We start from the raw sequence: 17,772 nt of genomic DNA, 5'->3' as shown, positions 1-17,772 counted from the left end.
GATATTGGATTCCCCGGGTTCCCCTCACCCAAGTGCCGCTTAGCAAGGGTGTATGTCATGGGCACACCCCAGACGTTCGGCCCTTGTCGTTGCCAAACCGTTTTCTGTCGTGCAGCTCGGGCAAGCTAGCTGCGAAGAGATCGTCGCCCTCACTCACAGCATTGTAAACATACCTTAGAGTTGCCCCATGTCCGAAACCAATGTGCCGCCATGGAGTATAACTCGGTCGAATGTACCCAGTCTACAAGCCGTGTTCCGTTTTGTAGGAAAAGTTGACAATCAACTTCATTGAGTGCCAGAGGCCCCTTGTCACCATGTGCAACTGGAAGCGTCAGGCTTTGGTAGCTCTGACAGCTTGCCTCGGCCTCGCGTCGGCGCTGCTTGAAGAGCCTTTCGTCAATTTCACACCATCCGAGTCCTCCGTCGAACTGCAAGGCGCATCGCTTGTCTACGATTCGAGCGACGCCGTTGGTATCAGCATCGCGATTAACAGCTTAGCCGGCGACTTTGAGCAAATCACGGGAACGAGGCCGCCCGTCCACTCATGGACCCATTCGGGGCAGAGCAACTCGACCCAGCTGGGCCGCAGGGTGACGAACTCGACCATTGCCGCCAATGTCGTCGTCATCGCCGCGACTGTGGACTCGCCGCTGCTTCGACAACTGGAGGATGATGGCAAGGTCGACGTCGAGGATATTCGCGGTAAATGGGAGACTTTCCGTACGTTTGTCGTGCAGAACCCCCTCCCTGGAATCCCTCGGGGCCTCGTCATCGCCGGCAGCGATAAGCGCGGCGCCATGTTTGGAGTCTACACGCTTGCTGAGCAGAGTGGACAGTCGCCGTAAGTATCTGCGTTGGAGAGAGAGGGAGACTTCTGAGCCAAGCTAACCAAGGCCTCGACTAGTTTACACTGGTGGGCCGACGTCCCTGCGACCAAGCACGACAAGATCTACGCCCTGAACAAGATCACAACCCATGGCGAGCCCAGCGTCAAGTACCGCGGTCTCTTCATCAACGACGAAGCCCCCGCGCTCGTCGGCTGGTGGGGCAGGAAGAACAACATCACCGACTTGACCCTCGACTCCGAGTTCTATGAGCACGTCTTCGACCTGCTCGTCCGCCTCAAGGCCAACTTCATCTGGCCTGCCATGTGGGCAAGCTTCATCCCAAAACCCGGCCGGATCTTCTTCACCGACGACCCTCGCAACCAGCAGCTCGCCGACGACTACGGCATCGTCGTGTCCACCAGCCACCACGAGCCCATGCAGCGGGCCAGCAATGAGTGGAAGCAGGAGCCGAGGGGCGACTGGGACTGGGTCAAGAACAAGGACAACGTCACCGCCTTCATGGAGGAGGGCGTTCGGCGAGCCGGCAAAAACGAGACGTACTTCACCTTGGGCATGCGCGGGACGAATGACGGGCCCATCCAGGCGGACGATCCAATTGCGGTGCTCGAAGATGTCTTTGCCACGGAACGAGAAATTCTGGCCAAGTACTACGGCAACCTGACAGCCGCAAATCGTGAGTCTATACCTTGTGTACGAAGATGTTGAGTTCCCGAGACGGAGACTAACAAGACGTTCGCATCTCGAAGAGGTTTGGACCATTTACAAAGAGGTCGCGACGTACTACGCCGCTGGCTTGAATCCGCCTGACGACGTCACTTTGATGTTCACGGATGATAACTGGGGCAACGTTCAACGTCTTCCGACGGAGAAGGAAAGGGAGAGGTCGGGCGGAATCGGGGTTAGTCGAGGCTCCTCCACTCGAGCGCGTTTTCCCTACTTTGAGCCTCATGCTGACTTCTCACGCAGCTCTACTTTCATTTCCAGTATGTTGGACGACCCAAGAGCTGGAAGTCTCAGAACACCAACAATCTTGTAGGCCTCCTCTAACCTGTACCCCCCTCTCGTATCTACGCCTGACTAACACGTCCTGCTCAGCCCAAGGTCTACAAGGAGCTTTCTCAGGCGCACGAACGAGGCGCCAATCAGATATGGGTCATGAACGTCGGTGACATCAAACCCTACGAGCTCCCGCTCTCATTCGCCATGGACCTGGCATGGAACGCAAGCAACTTCGACTACGACCGCATCCCGACCTACCTCACCGCGTTCGCATCTCGGGATTTCGGCCCCGAGCACGCCGAAGACATCTCGGCCGCCCTCTTCACGTACAGCCACCTGGTCGGTCTCCGCAAGTTCGAGATTGTCCAGCCGACGACCTACTCCGTGCTCAACTACCGCGAAGCCGAAAGGGTTCTCGAGGCCTGGAAGCAACTGGCAGATAAGGCGAGCGCTCTCCAGGCCGCTGTCCCGGAGGACCGTCGCGACGCGCTTTTCCATCTGCTCACGTACCCCGCCCTCATCGGGTATCACTACCATTTCATCGTCATCAATTCAGCGAGAAACAAGCAACACACCTATGAGAGGCGTAACTCGGCCAATGCTCTCGCACAACAGATTCTGGACCACTTTGACGAGGACTTTGACTTGACGGAAGAGTTCAACGCCATGCTCGACGGCAAGTGGGAGGGTCTGCTGTCCACGCCCAAGTACGACATGGACGTTGGCGATTGGCGACCCGCCTCGAGCGATGCGGTCGCGAACCTTTCGTATGTCCAGCTGCGGCAGGCTTTTGACTACGGGTTTGGCGACCTGGGCATCTACGTCGAGCACAGCCTCAGCGCCTGGCGCCAGGGACGCATCTGCGCGTCCATCAATCCTTCCCTGCCCACACTCGAAGGCTTCTCCCCGCGCATGCTGACCATGGAACCTCACGGTCCGGCGACCCGCCTCATCGAGCTCTTCCACCGCGGCGACTACCGCAAGCCGGTCACCTGGTCCATCGAGGCCCCGCACCCCTGGGTCCGCGTTTCACAAACTTCGGGCGCGGTGTCCAAGGACGAACCGGAGCAGCACGTCGAGGTCTCGATCGACTGGGCCTCGGTGCCCGAGGGTTTCGACGAGACAGTCCAGATCCGCGTCGACTGGGAGCCTGCGCCGTACTTCGACCTGGTCCACCTCCCCGTGCGGAATCGCCGCGCGCCCGAGGGCTTCGTCGGGTTCCCCGAGACCAACGGGCTCATCTCCATCGAGGCGTCGCACTTCCAGCGCGCCTCAGACGGATCCGACAATGACAATGGCGTGGCGTTTTCGCACATTCCCTACCTCGGCTCCCGCTCCGAGTCGGGCTCCATCGCGCTGAAACCCTTCACCGCCGCCAGGAAGTCGGCCGAAGCGGCGCGCGCCGCATGGGTCGAGTACGACGTCTACATCTTCAGCAACGTGACAAGGGGCGTAAACGCAACGGTCTACGTCAACGGCGCGCTCGACACGGACCCGGACCTGCCGATGGAGTTTTCCCTCTCTCTGGTGAACGACGGCGGCGACAGCGGCGCGGCGAACTTCACCCGACTGCTAGGAGATCCGGCAAAGGCGGGCGACACGCCGCCCGAGTGGACGGCGGGCGTGGCGGACCACGTCTGGAAGAAGCTGGTGCCGCTGCCGCCGCTCGGCCCCGGGAAGCACACGCTCCGCTGGCGGGCGAACTCGCCCGAGGTGTACCTCGAGAAGATCGTGCTGGCGGTGAGCGGGGCCGTGCCGGAGAGTTACCTGGGCCCGCCGGAGACGAGGACGAGCGGGCAGTGACTGAAGGGAGGGTGAGCAGTGGGGATGCACTTTTGATGTTTTCCTATGGTGCAGGAAATAGAACTGTCTGCGGAGAGGTTTTTTTTTTTTACTCTGGCAGCGATCAATTCCGCCCGAAGTGTTTGATAGTTTATGTGATTGACAGCCTGTTCGCGCACAACACGTAGATGTCTGCCCCGACGGGCCATCTCAGGGGTTACAGCAGCCGGCCGACAGTCTGGGGCATGCTCCACTTCCATAACATCGGAAAGATAATCTACAAGCGAATAATTAAACGTTGGTCTGCCAACGGTCAACGGTCAACGGTCAACAGTCAATGTTCAACGTAGAAAGGCGTATCCGTGCGGAAAGGTGTTGAAAACGGTACCCCGAGACCAACACCTCCGGGCCGATGCCGCAGTGTGGGGCCGTGCGTTATAGCGGGCGCCGAAGGACCGGGATCCCACCGGGGCTCAAAATTGACTTCTGCTCTTCCCTGGTTCTCCAGCAGGCACGCAAAATCGACTTGACTTGCCTGGGCGGTGCGACAGACGCCGCAACCGCCCCCCAGTTTGGATTTCTCCAGCATGGGGTTGGTACCTTGTCTCTGGGGCGGCTGGGAAATTCTAAGGCTACTGCAGGATTTGCCTCGATGTGAGTGTCAGAGTGGCTTGATCGCACCGCATCGTAGGCTTGAAACAGGACCACTTGATATCAGAGAACTGACATAAGAGTCTTGATGTGATTTGTGAAGGGAGACATCGTCCGTTTCGTACATCAAGGACCATGGTACCCTTTGCCGGACGTGAATGGCAGTAAAGGGGGGAAGCCCCGGCGAAAGATCAAGGGAAAATCCAAATAAGTTAGGCCTAGAACAGACTGCTACATGGCGTAATGTCGATTTTGATTTGATGCAATGATGTTTCCAAAGTGCCCGGATTTCAAGATGAGTAGCATGCATGGCTTGGTGAAAGAAAAAGTGATAGAAGATTACAGGGCCGATGAAAAACGAGTTGCCTGGGAAAGTGTGCCCCCCGTCCTGCCAGCTAGGAGGCATGGCTAGCGGTACATAATTCGCCCTCATAAATTCCCGAATCAGATGATAATGCTGTACGTAGATACTCACTTCTTCGCTGGGAAAAGCCTGGAGCGAGGTCTCTGGGCGACATGGACGGGCCTGAAAGACCGACCACTCCGTCCTACATGTCTGGGAGCCTGAGAAAACCAAACATGAAGAAAACACCCCTTGTGCTTTTAAAGTTCCGTGAGATCATACCTCTTGGAGTTTGGCTGGTTATCTCCGTTACATTGAGTCACCGATACCCTTTTGGTCAACCCAGAACCACCGGGAATGGTTGTGGGATCGTTGGCTGCCCACGGCGAGCCTGCATACACCCCGATTTGCCCGTTTTTTCCTGAACGGGATATCAAGAAAACAGACTTTCGTGGGTGTACCAGACAATCTATCAGGAGAGAGATCCCGAAGGTGAATTATTTCTATGGTTCTGACGTATTTTTGGCTCCCTTCGATTCCGCCAGGTCCCCAACAGTGAATCCCAACGAACCGCGGGCCCATCAGACTCAGACGAAGTCACGACGGCTTCATCTCCGGTACGCAGTAGGCACTACCATGGTGAGAGTCCATCGAAGCACCGTCTCTGCCTTGGTTACTCCCACACCACCTCGCTTTTCTTCGTCTTCCATAGGCCGACTCTCAATGCCTCTCGACGGTAGAAACCGTTCAACGTCCGAACCTTCAGGGCCTAAACCTTCATCCCAAACCCTTTTTTTCCAAGTCACTGATTGAGAACCGCTGCCACCCATCATTCTTCACCCTATATAAACCATCCCCCGGCCCCCAGTCCTGATTTCCTTCACTCTTCATTCTCTGTACCATCCCAATCTTCTCTTCTTCAAACAAACCCTTCTTCTTGAACAACCACTCTTCTAATAACCACTCTTCTTGAACCACTTCTCTTCTATCCAGCTGTTTGAAGCCGAGCTCGCGCTGAGATATACAAACCAACCACTTGAACAATCACTACCCTTCTCCTGAGGAGACTTCACTTCAAACCACCTTCTTCTATACAAACCACCCTCTTCTCTTCAAACCTCCTCTTACTTTCACTTCCTACAATCACTTTCATCATGCCTATCCTCAAGGCTAACGCCCGCCCCGCTGCCTCCATCCGCGTCGAACGCGTGATCAAGGAGAAGAAGGGTCCCCTCCAACCCTCCGGCGGCGGCATCAAAAAGCTCACATACAACACCATCCGCGGTTCCTCCTCCTCCTCTTCTTCTTCCAACAACAACACCGCCCGCGGTGCAAACACCTCGGTCCCTGCCACCATCACCACCGCCTCTGCCTCCTTCTACGCTCTCCCCCTGAAGACTGTCAAGGCAGGTAGGGTCGACAAGATCGCCAGAACCGCCGCCAAAGTCGCACCTAAGACCAAGGCGGCAAAGGCCACCATCACCAAGAAGATCGTCACCGCCGCCTCCATCCCCGGCCTGATGCCCATCTCCAGCTTCGGCAGCAGCGCCTCCAGCATGCGCGCCGCCATCGTCCCCGCCCCTCGCGAGGACATCGCCCGCGACTCCATCGAGTTCAGGGCATCATCATCATCATCCCCTCCTCCTCACCGGGTCGCGGCTGGCGTTCCTTGCTACCCAACGCCAACCCCGACCCCCGAGCCTGCTAAATCAACCAAAGCCTGCCTCGAGTCGGCCCTCCACGCCATCCCCGGCCTGGACTTCACTGGCAGGGCCCTCACCATCCTCCCCTCGGTCCAGAAAGAACTCGTCCAGGCATTCGGCCTCGACAAGAGCAACGCCCCGCCTCGCTCAGTGGAAGACTACCTCGTCGAGGTCCTCCGCGCCTGCCTCCGCCGCCGGGACAGCTATAGGTCAGAGGCTCGCTCGCGGGCGGTCGGTCTTGGGCGCGGTGACCGCGACCTCTTCTTCTTCAGCGAGGTCGCCTTCGCCCTGGACTCACTCCACGCCACGGATCAGATGTGGGCGTCGGGATATGAGCTAGCGGGCCTGCGACCTCGGGCCATCATGGCCCTCGTCGATGCTGTGATGGTCGCGAGGGTCAGGTTCGCCGGTGATGAAGAGACTGAGCTCACAGTCCTCATCAAGATCTGGGCTGAGGTCAAGGAGAGCAAGTCCATCTAGGAGCTTGCCTTGGCGCTCAGAGTATCTTGGGTAGGATAGAGTGAGAGGGGGAGAGAGAGCAACACATTGGCTCTGGTTGACTGATTGATTGAAGTGTTGTTGGAAATGCACTTGGCTCGAAAAGCATATAGGATTCTCTGGTGCGGTGATTAATGATTGGTACAAGGGTTGGCGCTCGAGAACATGGGCTGTACAGCAAGGGAGCGAGTGATGTATAGTTATGCTCTTGAGAACATGATTTTGTTGCTTGGTCCACTACAACTCGATTTCAACTCGTGCTTCATGTGATGTTGCATTCACCAAAACAACGCCGAGCATTCAGAATTATGATGTGAGGCATATCAAAGGTCCTCGTGGGTCCGTTTCCTACATAGACCAGCAACTATCATTGATCGATGCGGCTCGGAGGGCCATGCATCCCCCCGCCCAAGGTATCATCCCACACATCCAGGTTTCCTCCAACGCTAAACGCCTTAAAATGCCCTCTGCCAACGCCCATTGCCTTTCAACTGTTGACTTGTCCGTATGCTGCAATACACACAGTCGCTCTAACGGCTCATGCTTCTAACTCGCCCTCCTCAATCATCCGACCTAGAATCAGGCTCTGAATGACCAGCTCGTTGCTTAGAGTCCTAATCCGCTTCGGTTGTCGATCTGCCTTATCAACCGCAGTTGCGGCGGCTCTCTTTCGCTTCTTCGACCCTTTCGATATCTTCGTCGAGGGAGGATCGGGATTGAATAGCCCCTCTTCTGAGCCCGTGTGCTCATCGACATAGACCCAGTCAAAGGGGTCGTTGAGTAGCTCCCTGTGTCTCAGAGTCTCCTTAGCCTCGTCCACACTGTAGGCTCGAGAGAGCGTAGCACCCAGGACGTGTGCCAGGAAAACATAGGGCATCTTCTTCTCCTCGGCCCGCGACTTCTTCATGACGAGCAGAATCTTGCTTCCTTCTAGCATCTTGGGTCGCGTCTCGACAACGTCAACAAGCCGCGCATCGATTGCTGAGTAGGGCGCCAGGTATCGAGAACGGATCGCATCGCGGAGGAAGGTCGACTGGCCGGCGCAAAGCAGATACGGAAGCCAGTCAACCACAGCTGCCTTCGCCACACAAGTGGTAACCCATCTGTCTGATATACAGGGCAACCCAAGGGCAAGAGCCTGCATGTACTTGACTTTACGGGAGTGTCCATCCGCAATCAGGGCTGTGAATCCCATGGTTTGTGCAAAAGAGGTCAGGGTTAACGGGTTATCCTCCTTCCCCTCGGAGACCGGGCTCGTCTCCGTGCTCCCAAGAGCGTTGGACTCAAAGAGCTCATCGAATCCGTTGCTCAGCAGATAGCCGCCGGATTGGACGATCATCTTCTCGATGTCACGGCTTTGTCCAAGGCGATGCTCGTAGTGGTCGGTTTTCTCGCCATCCTTCTTCGACTGGAAGGAAATGGCAAAGGCCATGCCGGCAAAAATGCCTGGTTTGCCGTTGTTCTCTTTGGAGGTGTGGGACAGCATGGACAGGCGGCTGCCACGAGCTGTCATCTTGGGGGGCTTGATGATACTATTTTCAAACCCGTTAACCATAGGTGATCCAGTCAATTCGTCAGTCGACCCCGAGTCAAGACGAGTTGCTCTTCGTGTCAGCTTCCGTATGCCCGGTTTGGCAACCCGCGAACCGGTGGCAAGCCTAGGCAATGATCTGGCGGCTTGGCGTCCACGAGTTAGCTCTGCTGGCGACAGAGGCGGAAGCTCCACAGATTCCTGAGATGCTGAAGTCGTCTTGGCCGACTGCGCAGGCGTCGTAGTGAGAACACTGAGTGTTGATGTTGTCGAACCCGGAGCATCTGACGCTACCGTCTGCTCAGGAAAAACAGGCGTTGAAGGGGGTTCTTCTGCAAGTTTGTTCTGAACCGCCGGGTCTGAAAGCCCCGAACTCTTAGTGAGAAGCATTAGTATCGGCGGCGAAGATGGCAAGGGAGGGGCTTCATCCATGACAATGATCTCTGCACGGGGAGGATTCGAATCTGCATGGGTATCGGCGGTCTGTTCACCCACAACCGTCCCGTTCGCTGCGTCGCCCGTGTCTAGTACGCCTATAGCAGGTGCCTCAATCTCGTCGGGGCCGATGAGTTCTGACGATGGAACGGCACGAGCAGAACTCTTCAGGACTTGAGCCTTGAGGGTTGGCTTGGGTTTGCGGGTGGAGCGACGAGATGGCTGCGGGAGGGTCGGCTGAGGAGAGTCTGGCAGAACTTCGACGCCCAAGCCAGTTTCCCTGGGCTGAGTAGCTGGCGCATACGATTGCTCTTTGGTATCGACCGTCGTGACAGGCAACGGCTCAGGCGACGAGCCGCGGCTCTTGGGCGGAAGCTGTGATTGAGTATTGTTGGGGCTCGTCTCTGGTATGAGATCCTTCGGCCGAGAACTATTGCCCGAACTTTCGGTACCCGGTATGACTCCATTAGAGACAGACTTCTGGGTAGCGCCTGCACTGTCAGGCACCTTATCGTTGCTCGAGACCAATATTGGCTTCGTCGCGATGCGCGCGACAGTGGGATCGGGGGAGACTTGGGCACGAGGTGGCTGGGCTGTGGTCTGTTCTTGAGAGTCGGCCACCGTGAACTCGTCATCGTCGTTCTCGGACGCACTGGACTCGTCTGCGACACGGCGTGATCGGTGCCGACCCGCCCTTGTGGGGAGTTTTCTTGGTTTCTTCGTAGTGGACGGCACTTCGATGGGTTCGAGAGAATGTCGTCGGCCGATGGGTATGGGAATGCTCGTGAGCTTCCGATCCGCTGCCTTCCTCTTAGACTCTACGCGCCTCCGCCGTTCCCTCTTGAGCGCTTCCTCGTCCGAGTCACCCTCGTCCTCAGACGCAGTGCCTTTAAACTTGGCATTGGTCCGCTTCCTCTTTTGCGAATCCAGCATGTTTTCGTATATCCCGATAGGCTCGAGTCCAGCCTTTTCGTTGACCGGCGCCAACTGCGGCGACTCTGGCACTGTGCCATCATCGGGAAGACCAGAGTCGCTGGGGCTTCGTTCTCTTTCGTGGGGCACCTGATGGTATGCTCTAGCAGCTTGGGGGCTTGAGGAGAGCAGGTCAGGAGGGGATGTCACGTTGCATCGGTTCTTCGCAGGGGAGGATTCGACAATGTTGGGCGAGATAGAGTTGTTGGCGTACATGATGGGAGACGGTCGCGAGGAGGTAGGGCTGAAGTGTTTGACAGCTGACGAAAACTGAGTGTGACTGAACAATTGGGATCCGGACAACGCAGTGTCTCCCAGCCGTTTCCCAGCAAACGGATTGTGACGATTCGCCGGGGTTTGCGGCAGAGAATTGGGGGGCGGCATGGGTGACTGGCCGTTGGGGCGCTGGACGGAGGACTGTTGCTGGGAGCTCGAGGTGCGATTGCGCCAATCCCCTCGTACGTGTTTGGGTGCCGCATCGTCGGGGATAGACGACGGCTCTTCCTCGTCGGCTTGAGTATCGGGCTGTATCAGATGGCTGAGGTTGCCAAAGTCAACAACAGCCGAGTCATCGTCGCGTGGTGTTTGGTTCTCGGCGACCAAATCTTGGGAAATGGGGCTCGTCGCGACGAAGGAAGGGCCTTCGTAGTAGTTCTCGTAATCCCGTCCGTCATTATCTTGAGTCGGCGATTGCTGAGACACGTCCATCTTGGGCTTCGTGGAGAGCGGACGGCCCGAAGCTCGAGGCAGGGCAGTGACGTGCTGGTCTGGCCGCCTCTCTTCGCGGCATGGTGCGGGGAACGCGTCGGACGGTGACCTTATCGCGGCGCCATCGACGGCGTTAGGCACAGTGAGTGACTCGGGAGGTTTCGAGGGATTTTCGCTCGTGAGTTGGTTCGAAGACGAAGAGGCGGATGTTTTTTTGGGACTCGGCAGATTTGGGGGGCAATCTGGGCCTACGGTCGCGGCGGCAGCAGGGGCAACAGGCGGCGCGGACAGGGGGATTTCGTGATGTGAGCCTTGCCGGGGTAGCTGAATCAGGTCAGTGCCATCCCAGCTTAGACATGAGACATCCTTGTTGGCGCAGTGGGGGCGCCACAAACCGCGTGTCCGGTACATGCAGCCGGCGGCGCTGTGCTGGGAACAGAGACGTCGACTGCGACGGCGACTGTGAGCTGACTCTCAGTGTAGCCTGGAGGATCAGAATGACGTGTCTGAGGAACAGAATCGCGACTTCTTCTGCTGGCTCTCGAATCGTGTCGCGAATTGCTCGACGATGGCCGCGGAGGCGAGCTGCTTGTCTGTGTGTCGACACCCGAAATAGTTAGCGCAAGCGTCGCTTTGAGGCCTGTGTCGTCGCAATGCTAAAAAAGAAAGTTGCCGCCAGATGCCCAGTTATTCGATCAATCAAATCATCCCAGTCCGATGCCAGAAACAGGCTGGGAAATGTGGGAAATGCAACCCGGCGCCACCAAGAAAGAAAAAGCAAAAATGGCCCTGGGCCTTCACGTACCACGCCGATCCTGTATTCGGTCACATAGCGATCAAAAACGGCCTGGCTGTCCTGGGACTCGATGCTGCCTTCTAAGTCCTTCATTTCAGCAGTCTGAAGGGTCTTGCAATGCGGCATCGTGGTCATTCATTGTCGCATTGGCTGGGAAATGCAGTAAGCTTCCAGGTAGGTGAGGGATTGACGCGACAAAGATTAGGTTGGTGATTAAAGGTGAGGGGAGAGAGAGAGAAGAAGGATCACGCAGGCGCAAGGTGGCTGGGGGGGGGGAACCAGGCGCGTCTTTCACGCGCAGTCACATGACGCTTTGAACTCAATTGCTCTTGGGGTGTAAGCAGGTTACGGAAAGCGGTCATTAGGTAAGCATACCATTAGCTAAGCAATTCGTTTGTTGCAGCTGCAGCAACTCTGAATGCGTTTGGTATTCCTTTAGCCTGGCCAGCTATTCTCTTGAGGGATCTTGTTTTAGTAGTGCTAGATAGAAGAATTTCAACAACATATTCTACAGAGGTGTACAGTCTTTTGCAGCTCTGTCATGCAGAAAGCCTGTTAAAACTTGTCGCCTGATTCATTTACCAGAGGCTTGCATGCCAACAAAGCTTTAAAGTCTGCAGCCCATCTCTTAGCATAAGACACAGAACATGCGGTTCAAGTAGATGCAAGACTGTTAACACCGTCTACTAAACTAGAGTCCCTCCCCCTTTATACAAATGCAATGCAAGGCCCCTTGCAATATTTAAGTGCGTTATGCCAGTAGGAGTGAATAAAATAAAGTCAGGTAATTACAGGCCAGTTCTAGCCAATGTGTTACGCAATCTCAAGCCGTCTCCTAATCCTTTCCGTTAAGGATTATAACTCAATACCTCTAGGTTTCGGACTTGGAACTCAGTGCCTACACAAGGAAAGGATTAGCCTGGTTTTAAAGGAAATTGTGGTTTGGACACGAAACTTACTTCCGTCAGGGCCGGGTAAGCCGGAAGAGCCTTCCATTTGCAAGTTGATAATCCTGGTAGAATGACTCGAATTAGCACGCTTACAAGCCTTCTTTTAGGCAAAACAAGCTTTACTGACAGGTACATGGGCTTTCCAACGTATCCGGCGCCCACTTGCGTCGTCACGAGTTGGTCGTCCAGGTAGAATTTGGCCTGCACGTCCTTGCCGTTGAGATCCCGCGTCTCGCACTTGATCTTGTGAAAAGTATCGGGACTCGGGTAATCGACGTCCTTGGCAGCGACGACGGAGCTGGTGTTGAACGTGTTGAAGCTGATCTTGCCGCTGCCCTTCCACTCCGCCATGTCGATCTCGGGCGGCCAGCCCTGCACGGCCGTGAGCCAGAACGCGGGCCACGTGCCTTTGGTCGTCGTCGCCCGCAGCTCAGCGCTGAAGTCGTAGCCGCCGCCTAGCGAGACGTTGAAGTGCTCCTTGGCGTGGACCGCGCCGCTGAGGTAGTTGATGTTGATCTTTTGCCCGCCGTGCGTCGCCTGCGGCTGGCCGCTGACCTTGTTGGCGGTGAGGGTGAGGACGCTGCTGTCGAACTTGACGTTGTCCTTGTTCATGCGCGCGCCGCCGTTGTGGTCGGTGCCCCAGGGGTAAAGGTAGTTCCAGTCGGCGTCGAAGTTGGATTGGGAGTCGAAGCTCGTGGTGGGGATGATGGTCCGCACGGCTCCGACGGGAAGCACGTCGGCCACGAGCAGCGCACTGCTGAGGAGAAGAGTCGCTTGATTGGACCAGAACATTTTGACGGGGAATCTGGAGACAAGTGTGTTCGTCGAAAAAAGACCGGACGAACATGGAAGACAGGCCACTCAAATACTTTCCCATCGTCCAAAGGTGCAGCAAGCAGAAAGCTTCATGATGATGGCTGTCGCCTGATGAACGTTATTAGCTCGGCTTCAGGTTCCCTGTTAACGCCCCGCAAAGCTCTCGAGATAGATGAATTGCATGTCACCCACTTAGTTTTTCCATCCACTGCTAGGGACGAAAAGAGCGTTTTTGGAAAGACACGAAACACCCCGATGCAGGGGATCCTCGTGATATGTCGATCAATGGCCACTGAATTTGAAAAGCCGTGGTAGACCCGGCAGTCTCTAGAAATAGAAGCGGTCTTACTACAGTTAAGTGAGCGATAGCATAATTCATAATCAATCCTGTATAGGAACGTGATGGATGCTGACTGAGCTCAAGGGGGTAACTGGCCCCTGCGACCTTACACTGATATGTTGTAATGCCTAGATAGCTCTTGTCACTTGCACCGTTAGGGGTGAAATAAAATTAGGCATGGCACCAGTGACCACGGCTGAAGATTGCGTAATTTCAGTCTAGCTGTACCGATAAGGTTCTGGTTGTAATACACAGGATGTAGTTGTGATCTGCCGGCTAGCTCGGTTGGCCGGTTGAGTGTCCGCCCGAGCATTTTTGCGACTCCAGAGGGAGCTATCTGACGGTTTCCACAAGTACAAGAGCAGTTGGTATTGTAGACGTGTTGCCAAAGTGGATTCACTTCGGCACTTACCCTTACGCATTTTGTCACAAAGTTTTTCGAGACACGATATCCCCATGACAAGCGGCTGTGGCGCAACGTTGATAAGTACTGTGTAAGCAGCAACATTCAAGTTCAACGACTATTTTCACAGAAAAGACGTCCAGCAAATGACACAAGATTTCTGGACAGTTGAATTCCTTAGAATGGTGATTTCATAATGCTCCAGAAAATTAATATAGGGTTGCTCACAAGAATCAAATTGACTCGATATAACAGAAATGTCAAATATACGAACAAGGAACATAGATTGACACCCCCCCCCCCCCCCCCCCCATAGACACCTAAGCCCTCGGTGTCATCACATTCCACTTTGGTTCTCTTGCAGCTTCTCCTTCATCTCTGTGATCGCCGCAGCTAGGTCACTGCTCTGATGACATGTAATCGTTGCTGCAGAGATTGGATAATCGAATCCACAACTTTGCCCTAAGACATATCTACTAGGGACGAACACGTAGAGGACGCTGTGGGACTCGCATAGCGCCGGCACATGATCCAAGGCGAAGTCTTGGACTACATCGGCTGCGCAGACAACGATCTCAGCTTGGTCGTTGGACACGGCTTCGTAAACTGTTGCTTGAGTTGTTAGACGAGAAACGGAAAGTAGACCAGCGACATGATGTGTAAGGGATCGAGAGTGGGGAAACGAACGCTTGGTGGTGCCCTCAACAGCCTGATCTTGATCAAAAGCCAGCAGCAGTAGTTCGTAGAGCTCGTTTCTGAGGTCGTCGCTCAAAGCTGCCAGCTTCGGTTCGAGGTAAAACTGGTCCGGTAGCTCTTCAGACTCATGGTGGAATGCTTGAGGGATTTGGGCGACCAAGGTATCAGACATGTTGAGTGAAAGCGGTGATTTGATAAAAATGAATCCGAAGTAAGATCTGAATTCGCCTGAAATCCAAGCAAAGGCCGTATGCAAGTTTCAACGTGAGAGTGAAGTGGAATGGTAGTATTGCCAACGACAACGAGCAGACAGGACCATTTATAGATTCGGATGGATTCAAGGAGGTGCTGGAAGCCCAGTCGAGATGCCGTTGGGGTCGATACTTTGGCCAACTTGATGCCGCCCGTATTAGCCGCCGTGTTCCATTTGGCGCCGGCGGGCGCATCGTGTTGGCTCCAAACTGATGCTTGCATCTGTCAAAGCTTGGCTCACAACGCCAGTGGAGCTTGGTCGTCACAGTTGGACCGTCATAAATAAATAGCTGTGATTAGTCTAACGCAATGCATGCTGGGGTATCAAAGCGTAGGATCGGGGGCCTGTCCAACAGAGACATGCTTTTAACACGGAAGACACAACATGCCGACAGCCGAGAGGGGAGACCGTTCGCAAGGGTTGACGAAATGTCCTCTGCCGAGTATCACCGACAACTGATAATTTAATCTGGGTCTATGGGTGGCATCAGCCAGCCTGTAGTGTCTTTACGCGGGCCAAACTCAAATCGACCAGTTTTCTCGTTTTTCCGTTCAACCAGTAACGAAACGAACAAGACAGACTGTGGAACGTCGAATTGCTGTCATGAAAACCCCCATGATTCTACGTCCAGGCCTTGAGGCAAAAACTGAAAACTGAAATTTTTGATTGATAAAATGTTATGAAAAAAAGCATTGTTGTCCCAGAAAAGACTAAGATAGATTGCATCAGCAGTCAAGCTGTCCAGGTTTTCGAACAGATGACATATATCACATTTGGAAACACAGTTGACCTCTTCATACGCGAAGGACTTTATAGTTCTTTACTACCTTGAAGATCAGAATTCCGTACTATTCTATTTTGAATTTCAACGCCTCTCTCTGAGGATCAAATCCTCGATCCATGGGCTTGCGTTGCTGCCGCCACTTGCTTCTCGGATGGAAGGTTGATAACCACAAGGTAGAGTACATCCTATGATCATATCAGGGTTAGCAACTGGTCACTGTAAGCTGAAGGGAGGGCGTTTCTGTTTACCTTTTGGAACAGGCTGCTAAGCCAGTCTTCTTCCTTCGCCTTCTTCTTCTTGGCTATTTTATCAGCCTTTTCTTTTTCTTTACGTGCCTTCTTTTCGTCCGCAGCCTTCCCATCGTCCTCTTTCTGCAGTTTGCCGCTGTCTGTGTCATGCTCCCAAGCCTTCTTGTCTTCCTGCTCCTCCGCCTCATTATTTTTGTCCTCCTTCGTCGATAACTGGCTGTTATCGTCTCTCTGTGGGCTTCTATCATCGTCATCTTCTTTGGAACTGTCACCTTCATGGTCTTCGTGACGCTTCGTGTTGTCCGTTTCGTGCGTCGATTTTTTTTCAGTGTTGCCCTTCTTAGCTTTTTTCTCATTCTTTTCCCTTTCCCTCTTTTCCTTTTTTTCCATTTCCTTCCTTTCTTTTTCCTTCTTTTCCTTCTCCTTCTTTTCTTTCTTCATCCTTTTCTCTTCCTCTTTCCTCTTTTCTTTCTGCTCCTTCTTCAACCTCTCGTCTCTTTCATCTTCCCCAGAGCTCTCACCCTTCTTGACACTGTCGGAGGCCTTAGTGACATTGTCTGTTCCAGGCTTGTCACTGTCTGCGACACGCTTCAAACTCTCGCCATTATTCTCCTCCTCCTCCTTGCTTCCGTCCTTCTTTGACTTCTTGTCCTTCTTCTTGTCCACATATGTCCAACGACCTCCGGTAACAAGAGCCACCAAGTCGCCACTCGCAGCTGGATGGTTGGGATCAGCATAACGAGATCGAAACTCATGGTTTGGCATCAAACTCGCTGCGGGCTTGTCGCTGTTCTCGTCGGCCCACTTGGCCTGGGCTCGTTTGTCCGACATATCCTCCATCCAGATCTCCATACGATCAAGAGCATTCTTCTTCTTCTTCTTGGCCCCGTCGTCGCTTCCGCTCTCGGTGAGGGGATCTTTAGCAGTCGGGAACACCAGTGGGGCCGGCTCGGGCCAGTTGAAGTTGCCGTTGGACATCTTCATCATCTCCGCCATCTGGCCCTTCATGCCTTGCCAGCCGTCCTTTGCCGATGTTCTCTGCGCCGCCATGTCTCCAATTCTCTCTGAAACTCCAGGATTGGGGCGGGAAGCAGCCACCTCGCCCTCAAAGTTAACGTTCAGCTGATTGTTGCTGATGTCTGGCTGCCATGTCACGACAAGGCAAACGAGTCCGAGCGGGTTGAAGAATTGGGAATTGACGCGGTCCAGAAAAACGTTGGAGCTGTAGCGGCTATGTCCCTCCAAGGCTGCTTCCGTTGCATATTCGACTCCGAAGCCAAAGAGCATCGAGGCCGGCTCCGGCATCGCTGACCCTGCGAAACCTGCGAGGTTTAGCGCGTTGATCCAGGGACTGGGCTCCAGAGCCTTATTGAAGGTGTCGATGAAGTCGAGGAAAGTATTTTCGTCGATGCCTACGTCAGCGAGCAGTGGTGCGTAGGCGCGGAGGAACCCTCGTGCTCTATTCTCGGGGCGTCGTTGTGGCAGAATAACCGGCAAAGGAAGCTCTCCTCCATTTCCTGCACGGTTTCCAGACAAGCATGCGTGCCGGTTGATGAACGCCGTGGCGAGATTGCCTGAGTCCTTTTGGTCTTTCTGGGATCGCGACTCTTCTTCTTCTCCTGTCGTTGCTTTTTGGTCCACAATATTATCAGAATCAGGTACGGCCTCGCCCGGTCGACTTTGAGCTGTTTCGGAAGGAAGCTGTGTGCGTAAATGTTCTTGGCTCTGGTGCAAGCCCTTTGCCTTTTTTTCTTTTCGATGATGCAATGCTTCCGAGATGACTCCGATGCCTCCAGCCGCAGATCTGACAATCTCTTCGACGAGACCATCCTTCTTACGAACCTCTTCGCCAGGTCTTGTGAACAGCTTGTCTCTCTCTCGCAACACACCCTGCATCATCATGGAGGAAGCCCCAGAAGCTCCAGATGAAGTTCCCTTGCCTACATCAATCGTGGAGGATAACATCGTGATAAGGAGTCTGAGTATTGATCGAATCAGCAAATTCAGAAATGTCAC

The 17,772-nt window shown here is 54.5% G+C and overlaps 6 protein-coding genes across 6 annotated transcripts; 2 read left to right on the top strand and 4 right to left on the bottom strand.

Moving 5' to 3' along the window:
- On the top strand, positions 1-3,910 carry CDEST_04358 (uncharacterized protein). The gene is made up of 5 exons (XM_062920517.1): positions 1-841; positions 905-1,521; positions 1,595-1,746; positions 1,815-1,880; positions 1,944-3,910. The coding sequence occupies exons 1-5, from the start codon at positions 315-317 to the stop codon at positions 3,648-3,650; spliced, it is 3,069 nt and encodes a 1,022-aa protein (XP_062776568.1). The 5' UTR covers positions 1-314; the 3' UTR covers positions 3,651-3,910.
- A 1,867-nt stretch (positions 3,911-5,777) lies between these two features.
- CDEST_04357 (uncharacterized protein) lies at positions 5,778-6,806 on the top strand (the record flags this gene model as incomplete). Its single annotated transcript, XM_062920516.1, has 1 exon — positions 5,778-6,806. One exon carries the CDS (start codon positions 5,778-5,780, stop codon positions 6,804-6,806), a length of 1,029 nt encoding a protein of 342 aa, XP_062776567.1.
- A 556-nt stretch (positions 6,807-7,362) lies between these two features.
- CDEST_04356 (Putative TP53-binding protein) lies at positions 7,363-10,470 on the bottom strand (the record flags this gene model as incomplete). The annotated part of the gene is made up of 1 exon (XM_062920515.1): positions 7,363-10,470. One exon carries the CDS (start codon positions 10,468-10,470, stop codon positions 7,363-7,365), a length of 3,108 nt encoding a protein of 1,035 aa, XP_062776566.1.
- Positions 10,471-11,732: 1,262 nt separating this feature from the next.
- CDEST_04355 (Putative glycoside hydrolase family 16, concanavalin A-like lectin/glucanase domain superfamily) lies at positions 11,733-13,034 on the bottom strand. Its single transcript, XM_062920514.1, has 3 exons — positions 12,344-13,034; positions 12,226-12,278; positions 11,733-12,164 (listed from the first exon to the last, which is right to left on the bottom strand). The coding sequence occupies exons 1-3, from the start codon at positions 13,006-13,008 to the stop codon at positions 12,115-12,117; spliced, it is 768 nt and encodes a 255-aa protein (XP_062776565.1). The 5' UTR covers positions 13,009-13,034; the 3' UTR covers positions 11,733-12,114.
- A 1,033-nt stretch (positions 13,035-14,067) lies between these two features.
- On the bottom strand, positions 14,068-14,748 carry CDEST_04354 (Putative ribosomal protein eL8/eL30/eS12/Gadd45). Its single transcript, XM_062920513.1, has 2 exons — positions 14,463-14,748; positions 14,068-14,381 (listed from the first exon to the last, which is right to left on the bottom strand). Exons 1-2 carry the CDS (start codon positions 14,641-14,643, stop codon positions 14,113-14,115), a joined length of 450 nt encoding a protein of 149 aa, XP_062776564.1. The 5' UTR covers positions 14,644-14,748; the 3' UTR covers positions 14,068-14,112.
- Positions 14,749-15,609: 861 nt separating this feature from the next.
- CDEST_04353 (uncharacterized protein) lies at positions 15,610-17,721 on the bottom strand (the record flags this gene model as incomplete). Its single annotated transcript, XM_062920512.1, has 2 exons — positions 15,610-15,693; positions 15,757-17,721. The coding sequence occupies 2 exons, from the start codon at positions 17,719-17,721 to the stop codon at positions 15,610-15,612; spliced, it is 2,049 nt and encodes a 682-aa protein (XP_062776563.1).
- Positions 17,722-17,772: the final 51 nt, after the last annotated feature.

The sequence above is a fragment of the Colletotrichum destructivum genome, chromosome 3 (assembly GCF_034447905.1).
Source record: "Colletotrichum destructivum chromosome 3, complete sequence".
Lineage (NCBI taxonomy): Eukaryota > Fungi > Ascomycota > Sordariomycetes > Glomerellales > Glomerellaceae > Colletotrichum > Colletotrichum destructivum.
The sequence above is the reverse complement of the archived record's forward strand: the minus strand, read 5'-3'. Positions and strand labels throughout refer to the sequence as shown.

What these genes read in the sequence shown, in the direction of transcription:
- CDEST_04358 (XM_062920517.1), top strand. Translation starts at nt 315, where the DNA reads ATGTGCAACTGGAAGCGTCAGGCTTTGGTAGCTCTGACAGCTTGCCTC. An exon ending in GAGCAGAGTGGACAGTCGCC is followed by an intron (nt 842 to 904) that starts GTAAGTATCTGC and finishes GGCCTCGACTAG; the next exon opens with TTTACACTGGTGGGCCGACG. An exon ending in CTCAGAACACCAACAATCTT is followed by an intron (nt 1,881 to 1,943) that starts GTAGGCCTCCTC and finishes CGTCCTGCTCAG; the next exon opens with CCCAAGGTCTACAAGGAGCT.
- CDEST_04355 (XM_062920514.1), bottom strand. Translation starts at nt 13,008, where the DNA reads ATGTTCTGGTCCAATCAAGCGACTCTTCTCCTCAGCAGTGCGCTGCTC. An exon ending in GTTGGAAAGCCCATGTACCT is followed by an intron (nt 12,279 to 12,343) that starts GTCAGTAAAGCT and finishes TCATTCTACCAG; the next exon opens with GATTATCAACTTGCAAATGG. An exon ending in CTTACCCGGCCCTGACGGAA is followed by an intron (nt 12,165 to 12,225) that starts GTAAGTTTCGTG and finishes TTCCTTGTGTAG; the next exon opens with GCACTGAGTTCCAAGTCCGA.
- CDEST_04354 (XM_062920513.1), bottom strand. Translation starts at nt 14,643, where the DNA reads ATGTCTGATACCTTGGTCGCCCAAATCCCTCAAGCATTCCACCATGAG. An exon ending in TGTTGAGGGCACCACCAAGC is followed by an intron (nt 14,382 to 14,462) that starts GTTCGTTTCCCC and finishes CTCAAGCAACAG; the next exon opens with TTTACGAAGCCGTGTCCAAC.